This window comes from Pseudochaenichthys georgianus, chromosome 3 (genome assembly GCF_902827115.2).
Source record: "Pseudochaenichthys georgianus chromosome 3, fPseGeo1.2, whole genome shotgun sequence".
In the NCBI taxonomy this organism is placed as follows: domain Eukaryota; kingdom Metazoa; phylum Chordata; class Actinopteri; order Perciformes; family Channichthyidae; genus Pseudochaenichthys; species Pseudochaenichthys georgianus.
The window spans coordinates 44,714,956-44,724,800 of NC_047505.1; the positions used below are offsets into that span (position 1 = coordinate 44,714,956).

The 9,845-nt window shown below is 40.3% G+C and overlaps 1 protein-coding gene and 1 long non-coding RNA gene across 2 annotated transcripts in view; both read right to left on the reverse strand.

The window, feature by feature from the left end:
• LOC139436017 (uncharacterized) overlaps nt 1-788 on the reverse strand; it is a 142,759-nt gene extending 141,971 nt beyond the window's left edge. Inside the window, exon 1 of the long non-coding RNA XR_011645223.1 lies at nt 166-788. This is a non-coding gene — a long non-coding RNA (uncharacterized lncRNA). The remainder of the gene's footprint in view (nt 1-165) is intronic.
• Nucleotides 789-839: 51 nt separating this feature from the next.
• On the reverse strand, nt 840-6,005 carry LOC117465358 (tetraspanin-3-like). The gene is made up of 7 exons (XM_034108216.2): nt 5,845-6,005; nt 4,244-4,435; nt 3,961-4,035; nt 3,443-3,544; nt 3,070-3,222; nt 2,643-2,726; nt 840-1,948 (listed from the first exon to the last, which is right to left on the reverse strand). The coding sequence occupies exons 1-7, from the start codon at nt 5,905-5,907 to the stop codon at nt 1,856-1,858; spliced, it is 762 nt and encodes a 253-aa protein (XP_033964107.1). The 5' UTR covers nt 5,908-6,005; the 3' UTR covers nt 840-1,855.
• Between the last annotated feature and the right edge of the window lie 3,840 nt (nt 6,006-9,845).

The following is a 9,845-nucleotide window of genomic DNA, read 5'->3' on the forward strand; positions in this document are numbered from 1 at the left end:
AAGTGCAAATGGTGGTCTATGGCGTTAATAGAAGAAAAAAGTGGTGGGCCAACAACAACAATTTGGACGGGTGCAAAACATGAAGATGAAACACTTTGACGGAATGCACAACTTCACATTTACATTTACAGATAAACACAGGTGATAATCCGACTGAGCACATACCTGTTCTCCTCCCTCTGCTCTGTCCATTTGGGTAGTGGTCATCCGCAAAGAAGCCTGGAAGCCTCATGGCCATGTTGCTAGCTCTTATCTGACAAGCTTGCACTTAACATTAGAGATTCCTCCTGGAAAACGTATCTTTCTTAATAATATCATTACCGGGATATAATGCCTCCAGTGTGTGCCTTAAAAGACATTCCACATGGTTCACCACAGTTCCTCAACTTTTTACATGAAATACAACTTCTGCTAAGGAGTAAGCCTACATATCGATGAAAACAACAGTAGTTTGCAAACAGCCAATCAAAATCGCAGTAGGGCAAAAGGAAATCAAGACCCACCTGGCTTCAAATGATGCCACCCGCTAAAAACATTATTTTTTGCAGCCAGCAGATGGGGCTGTGCACCTTGTTTGGTTTTATCTCTCTGGGTCTAAATGTGGTATTCTATGTGTTTTGCCTTGTGTTTTAAAGATATGGAAAGTACTTTGAGGGTTACAGTGCTGTAATTATTGAAAACTTGTTTCACATCTGTAACGTAACCTTCAAAGCTTTTGTTAAAACATAGGCTATATGTGACTGTTGAATTATCAAATCATTACCTGTGGATATGGTTTAAATGGCAATACTTTCACTTCAATGTTAAACCATGTGTATGGAATGATGACAATTAAACAGTCAAGTTGAAATGTGTGAGTTTATTTGTCCCTGGCTCGTCCAGCCTCCAGTATTTACACAATTTGTATGATGATTGTTCTGCGACACTACTGTCGCTATTAAGCCAAGGGGTCAACTTAACCGCTCAAAACATTTAAAAGGTGCACAATACACAAATGTAGAAAATATGTGTCATAATTCTTTGTAGCAGGTTTATGTCTAACAAACGAACGAGAAGGAATTATCTGTAACAATCTATTCATACAGTCATCAGGTACACCGAAAATACTCATTGCTACTAATAGCACTGGAGAAAAAAAGGTTCATTCACAATTCATATATTCGCAATGCCTCGTGATTGAAGTCTTATTCAGAAAATATTCAATACATCAAAACAGAAAGTACATTGTTAACAAACTGAATATTCATGAATACTAACGCGGAGCTGCTCTTCAAACAACATTTTAAGATTGAGATAAAACACTGTCTGATGCCATGGTAAAAAACAAACGTTTTCCAACTTCATAAAATCTGGTCAAACTAAGTTCTTTCTAAGGAAAGGTGTACATTATATATTTAGCATAGATTTTTAAATTACTATTATGAGATGCATGTAGTGCTCTAGCACACAATGAAATCATTCCATACAATCCCACACTGAGTGAAATAAACAAATGTGCTCAAATGTATTTACACCATTTTCAATGGGGATAAGCCCAAATGTTATCAAGCCACAACTAAAAATGAAACTAAATCTGCAACAACATCAATTGTGTCAATTAGCCATATAAAACGTTGGCTTATGTAGATGACTCAGTATTAGTAAGGAGAGAAGAAATTACATTTAAAGTAACAGTAACATACAAAGCATGTCGATAAATAACTGGATTCCCCTTGAAGTGCCACACCCACCCAAACCACATCATCAGTGTTGGCTACTTTATCATGAATTGTGCGAAGTGTGTGTATGAGCTTAAACTACTACAGCTGAAATCTACTGTGGACATGTCCGGTGATGCTCCTGTTGATTTATTGACTCATGCATAGCTGTTGGTGGTGACCAGCAGCTCGTACGCTGGGTCATGACTCCTCCTGCACAGCACCATGCAGGCACAGAGCATGCCCAGCATCTGCAGGCAGACGGCAAGAAAACAAGAGAAAATATGTTAGTTTGAATTCTTATGCCCTCCAACATGACAGGAACATAATTCAGAAATGTAAAAAAAATAACTAATGATCAGCTATTCACACAGTGAAAACACACAGCGTAAGCAAATAATGTGAAAAACAATAATCCATGCGCACATACAGCATGCATGTTGTGCTTTAATTAGTATGTTTGAGTGTAATATTAAGTGATCAGCCATGCTGTTTTAGTCTCCTGGTCAGCAGTGACCATGCTGAGCTGTTGAACATAGTCAAAATCCTTTGACTCAATTAGGTCAGGGCTACTGTAAACTCAGTTTGTGCTGATAGAGATAACTTCGGAGTTAATTATGCGGCCAATACATAATTTAATTTAAATACAACATAGAATAAGATGTGTATTTGTTTTCTTTTGCAGGGAGGTAGGTGTTTGTTGAGAATGAATTAACAGTGAAGTACACATACTGGCTTTGGTTTTTACTTATTCTAGGATTACCTTCACATTTTCCCCACAAGATAAAACTCAGATTTTATCAGAATCCAGTTCTTATATTTACAACAAAATCCTTTTGGGCAACATACGCAACATCAGCTATCAGACAATGGTACAAGTTCATACATATTTGGTTATGTATTTCAATGTTCACCTTTGTATTCACCTTAAAAAGTCCTGCTTACCTGTATAGATGCGAAAGTGAGTGAAGCCCATATGACATACATCATGATCTCCTTTAACTTCTTCACAACGAGAGCTTCACAACCCTGCGGCAGAAAATAAATGATATTAAAAGACTGCATAAAGTGCATAGCAACATTTCTTACAACAAAAAAGTACTAGGCAATAATGTCAATACCTTTTATGTTTCAGCCACAGACAAAAATACCCATTATTCATGAAATTGTGCTGGAAATAAATCTTATGTTTCTTTCGCATTTACAAATGTTAAATCTGGCCTCACCACAACCTCTGCTGCTGGCGCTAAGTTGAGCAGCATGGAGGTATACTCCAGGAAAAATAAGGAAATCCCATTTTGACTAGAGAGAATCTTTAAGGTGGGTTTTGTGGTTTTCGATAAAGCCCTGAACTTAAGCCCCTAATTCGTACCTCTTGGTAGAGATCTGCTGGTCGAGTGAGAGTGCCAGTACAGTTAGTGATGCTGGGCAGACAGCAGCTGACCGGGACGCTGTTGTTCTTAGATTCTTTAAACCAGTGTGTGTTCCTCCAGTCAGAGTAGTTATGGATGCCGCAGCAGTGAAGCTAACAGGAGAATAGAAAAGAATAAAGGGGGGATAAAACAGTCAGGAGTTTAATAGGAACACTCATTTATTTTACGTTCTGAAACATGCAAACATCAAAACGCTTAAAAATGCATAAAATGACAATATTATTCAGCTCAAATGAGTCAATATGTCAAAATGACTGTTATCCTTTGAATTGTTATCTGACTTTTTTTTTCACAACAGGCTTTTCTTCTCACCTGCCTCTGCACATAGTCAATAGCACGGCTGGGAGCATCAGTGTTGGTGCCGTTGTATTCGTTGTAAACCTTCTGGATGGAGTGATTGACCTGATTTTCAACCTGAAACAGAGGCGCAGCAGTGGTTACTGTCCCTGCTCAGTGACTGCAATTTCCCTTTGTTTTCTCCAGGGCACAGTTTGTCACATTAATATAAAACTAATTTAAAATGTAGCCCCTAAAGCAACACTATTAACCGAAGGGATTTGTAAACATGAGAGCGACGAAACATTAATTAAGCCTAGAACATCCGGTTTGTTAACAACAACAAGATGTAACAATATTGAGTTTTGCTTAATGTTTTCATCTATATTTATCTCATCTGTCACTGGGGACAAGTAGCAGACACACAACATACAATATCAATATAAAGTATAGAGGTACATTCTGAGCTTTAACATCTGAAGTGCTGCAAACAGAAAAACACTTTTATTTAAATTGAATGAAATACTTCTGTTTTCCAACGAGACAGTGTTTACCTTCGCCCTGTATATGTAGCCAAGCACCACCACCACACACTCTGTTACAAATACCAGCAGGAGAATGGCAGCAAACTGAAATGACAATAAAGACACATAGTTAGGCGTTTCATTAGGAAGGTGAGTCAGAAGTCAAATGAATATTTGACATTGCTTTTAGGGCGATTATACCAAAAATACTATCTAAAATCGTAACTTTTTTGTATTCGATAGGTTGATTGTGTATTTTTCCCCGGCACTCAGTATATTTTAAGGGGTGCAGTTCAAAGCAGTGAACACTCACAGTTGCCAGACCACAGGAGCTTTCACGTATTGTTGCGCAGCAGCCAATCAAGCCGATGATGAAGAGCAGAGTCCCGACGGCTATTATTATGATAGCAGGAATCAAAGTGTACACATCTTCAAAGAAGTGGTCATAGTCGTCATATGTGATGAACACATAGGCTCCAATGTAGCACAAAATACCGGCTGCAGCCTGCAGAGAGAAACAGAGACACGGTGAGAGGAATAAGTACTTCAAAATATAGCTAGTCCCCCCATTTTTCTTATTTTGTTCTATGGGTCTCACATGACATTTGGATTTGATTGTTTGACTACATATATTTTTATTCAGAATTTGTTTGTTTTTCTTTCATTATAAGACAACACTGCATTAGCCAGTGTATCATAGTGTATTTTGTTGGCAGCTTGAACCAGATCCAAGACACTGGTACGATCCTACATCTAAGACATGGATAAACGATACAAACCAGCCTGTCAAATATGCTCCACATTATCATTAGGACAGCCGAAACTCTACATATATTCAGAATCAGAAACCAGAATCAGAAACAGGTTTATTACCAAGTAGGTTAACACATACGAGGAATTTTTCTTGGTGTTTTTGGTGCAAACATAAACATACATACATACAAATGAAACAGATCTATTGCAGACTGAAAATGAATCTGCTCAGACTGCACCTGGGCCCTTTGGCTATCTCCTATTGTGTAGCAATTGAAGCAGTTCAGCATGTTCGCAGAAGTTTATGTATTTAAATTGATGCATTGTATATTTCTTAGGTTGTACACACATGGAGGAATTCTTTCTTTGTACGTGCTTTGGACAAAAGCTCAAATAATGTTAAAGTATTGTTGTAAAGTGTTGGACTTTGAACAACATCTCTTGCTTAGATTCAAAAACTTGCATTGTAAACATGGTACAGCCTTTTGTTTTTGCAATGCTGTATTTAACTATGGTCATTGCATTAAAGCTAATTTCAAGACAATGAGAGTAAGGTATAAAAGGCAGGTGATAAAAGAAACTCCTTAAATTACATATTATGCGATATTTCTTACATAAACTACTATTTATATATAGCTTCAGCTGAAGAACAGCAACCACATACAAAACGAGACTGGTGCAATGTGGCCTGGGCCGCTTGTTTATTATTTATTCATCCTGTGAGATAGTTTAAACTTTAACGTGTTCCTTTTTAAAATATATATCACACTTTTTTTTGTACACCTCCATTTATCCTTCCCGTTTTCAACATTGACGCATATCTTAATCCAACTCTGGATATAAAACTACATGTTGCAATCAATATCTCAGACAGCAGATTAACTCTCTGCTGCATCACGTCATAGCTTCATTTGTGGGCGGCAGCTACCGACACACTGTAGCTATCTACTGCACAACATCCTTTCTCCAATTAGAGCCCCTCACAGAAAACGCTAAAGTGACACTTTTTCCGTGGATATTTTGGCTCAAACAGCAGCTGGACTGATGCTAAACTGCACACTGCAGAGCATCTCTGGCGCAGTTTGCTAGCTCGCTAATGCTCTCCATCCATGGCCTCACTGAGGATGCTGGACTTTGTTCAAACATCCATCGTTTTCTTACCCAAAATATGAGATTAAGAAAAACCAAGACGGTTTTGGATGACGTAATTCCACACTGCCCCATGGTAATTTGAGTTTTTTTAAAAACCTGTAACTATAAAAAATATATTTAGTGATGCACCTGCACCTTTGCTGTTATATTAATAAAATGGCTCCGGTGGTCCTGCCCCACTTTACAGATTATTTCCTGCTCGACCAATGAAATAGTCGCAAAAACAAAAAGGTCACATGGTCTGATGACATCACCATTCCAAAAAAAAGTGTGATGGAGGACATTTGAACATTGAGCCTTGCAACAATTTAGTATTATACATTACATTCATTGTGAATAGTGCAGCTTGTGTTTTTAAAGGTCATTTTTATTTTAGTGTGTGTTTATGTACAACAGAAGTCCAAGGAATATCAGTGCTGTATGCTTTTCTACACATCCACCATTAAGTTATGCGGTAGGCTACAACATATAATTAATAACATATACTAAATTGTTCCCAAATGGGATTGTTGTAGTATAGTTAATCACATACAAGGCCATCAAGACCTTATGTGGTACAGACACTTTTTTTTAAGTTGCTTGATTATGTGCGGTGCTATCACCCTTATTCAGTGTAACTCTGTCATATCTATACATTTAGTGTTGTTGTTTTCCACAGTTAACTTGGTCTAAGAAGAGTTGCAGCTTTTGCTGAGGCTGGTTCATGGTTAGTTTGAAATCTGATTATTTACAGCATCATTTCACCCCCTCACAACACACACTGTAAACCTATTAAAGACGCAGACAGGCAGCGTCAGATGAGTGTTCCTGCCTGACATAATGTTCTTTACCAGAGGGTGGCAGTGTAGCATTGCTCGTTTTCACTGGCATGCAATGTGTAAGAGGATGATGTATCAAGTACGTGTGGTCAGTTGGTAAAAGCACATAACCATCACATTAATTAAAAACTAAATTGTAATAATATGGCATTGCATTGCAACCACACAAAAATGAAAGAATGTAAGGGACACATTTGACCCTGCTTTCTATAGTTAACTCTATGAGACCTGTGTCTCTCGTATGAGGTCGTGATAAATTGCTCAATTGAAAATTAGCACTCAATAAATAATGATTTGAACTGGTGCCCAAAGCTTTGGTTTTTATTGAGTCAAAGCTTGCAACCTTTGTCACTGTCAGCTTTTGCTGTTAAGCCCGAGCACCTCAAGTCAAAGCTAAAGCTATACGTTGACACAACATACATCCACTCTGTGAATTATGCATCAAGTTCACCTGTTGGCTATACATCAAGTCATTATTAAAACATAGTATTAGTAAACAAAGAAACAAGCACATATGCAGGGAAACAAAGGCAGGATAGAAACGGTTTCAAGGGATTAGACGACTTTGAGTCACACATACACAATGAACCACTGATGGTTAATGTTGTGACAAAGTATGGCTACATCTACCCAAAAAACAAAAGGTCTTGGTTGTTTTTACACATTTATCTTTTACATTTCAAAACATGACACTTATTTGAATACAATTAATTGTGCATTGACAGGATATCACTACTTGAATGATAAACAGAGTCCTACTGTCTGTTATGCTGTTCTCAAATTAAAATGCCCTCACAGGACACATGAACCACATTTACAAGCAATGCTTTGATTAATTAAAGACAAGACATGTCCAAGAAACCCCTTATAAAAACAAATCATTGTAAATCATGCTATATGATTTATTTCATTTTTATCTTTTGGGGGGGGGAAGGTGCCAGATCTCTGTCCAGGGCGCTCTGTAGTAAATGTGTCACACAGGAGCAGTTCATGATAACAGACCATTATTTGGAGGATATTGCTATCGCCAAAATGCCAGATGGCCAATTCAAGATGAGGAAATAAACTGTCCAGTGTCATCGTCGCTGTGGGTTCTTTTCATTGAGCACCAGCATTGATAATACTGATTCCCACAAGATAAATATTACCTTAAAATGAATGAAAGTGTCCTCTTGAATGATCAGCTGTTTATATTGTTGATGGATACAAGTCAATGTTTAGTGAAATGTTTTTTATAAGAACTTTCTCTTGAAATTCTCAACTCACTGCCTCAAAAAGTCCTTCTTCTACTCTTCTTATCTGTATCCACCAATGTCTTACTGATACAAATGTATGTATAGGGAATAACTGATAATGATTCATTCCTACCAAAAAGAAAAAAAGAAAAGAATATGCAGGAATAACATTTCATTTTCCTGGAATTTAAAATGCAATGTTTACCTTTGCCAAGCATCACTATGCTTGTGAAGATGCATATATTGTGTAGGTTGACAGAAAGAGGGATTACAGGATAAATCTAAGCGTCTTAAAAGAAAAAAGCGTTTATTTGCGCAAAAGGGAACATTCAAGGTAAACAGAAAGCACAGAGCTGCTGAATTGAATCGCTCATTCCCCCAGGAGTGAAGAAGCATACGTCATGGGAGATCTGTGACACAGTCAAAGTGTGAGAAGTCATCATCATCCTCAACCATTTACAGTCTGCAATATGTTTGGATCTGCCATTTTAAGTCATTAGAGGATAGTTGTATTCACAAATTCACACACACACACACACACACACACACACACACACACACACACACACACACACACACACACACCCACAAACTATTAATTATTGTATCAACACATAGATTATCATGCAGCTGCCTGACATTTCAAGTTAATTAATTAAAGACATGATTGCATTTGAAGATGACATTTCTTTCAGTACTCAAATATGCAGTACATCTTGTATATGTGCTAGCATTACAAATAATAATCTATGTCAGTGTGTTCCTTAACTTTTGCTTTTTTAAAAGGAAAAAATTAAACTCATTATCATAAAAGAACATTTTGACCAAAAAGTAACACCAAAGAACATGCTGGAGAGTTGCTCCCTCTCCTCATCAAAGCTTTGGAGGCAAGTCTAAGTGCTTTTTTTTTCTTTTTCTGGGAACACAATTTTCTAGCATATTAAACTATTTGTGTACAATATTTTGCGACCAAAAGTTGCTGCAATTCAATGTTTTTTAGTGGCGAAATAACAGTATTGTAAAATGTTTACAAAACTAGGGCCACCAGGGTGGGTGGAGGGGGTCTGGAGGACGGGTTTTGGGCTGACAGCCCAGGAGCCCAGCGGAGGACCCGGAAGGGATCTCGGGCGGACGGCCCGGGGGCAAGGCAGAGTCCAAGGTGGGGAACTCGGGCGGACGGCCCGGGGGCAAGGCAGAGTTCAAGGTGGGGGTCTCAGGCGGACGGCACGGGGGCAAGGCAGAGAGGGGCGAAGGCCACAGCGGGCGAACTCAGGGGGCCGAGCATGAGGGCGAAGGCAGCGGCAGGAAGAGTTAGTGGGCCGGGCCCGAGGGCGAAGACCGCGGCTGGGAAAGTCAGGGGGCCGAGCATGAGGGCGAAGACCTCGGCTCTCAGGGGGCTGGGCTCGAGGGCGAAGACCGCGGCTCTCAGGGGGCCGGGCTCTCAGGGGGCCGGGCTCTCAGGGGGCCGGGCTCGAGGGCGAAGACCGGAGGCCCGGGCAGGACCCGATGTCGGCCGGACAGGAACCGGAGCCGGTGGGACAGGCTTCGGCAGGATCCCCCACGGAAGAGGACCAGGAGTTGGCAGGACCTCCGGCGAGACAGGTGACGGCGGGACCTCCAACAGAACAGGACATAGAGTTGGCAGGACTCCCGGCAGAAGAGTAGTCGGCGGGACCCCCAACGGGACAGGACATGGAGCTGGCAGGAACCCCAGCGGAACCTCCAACAGGACAGGACATCGGGTTGGCAGGACCCCCGGCAGAAGAGTCGTCGGCGGGACCCCAACGGGACAGGACACAGGGTTGGCAGGACCCCCGGCAGGAGAGTAGTCGGCGGGACCTCCAACGGCACAGGACATAGGGTGGGCGGGGCCCCCAACAGGACAGGACATAGGGTTGGCAGGACCCCCGGAAGAAGAGTAGTCGGTGGGACCCCAACGGGACAGGACATGGGATTG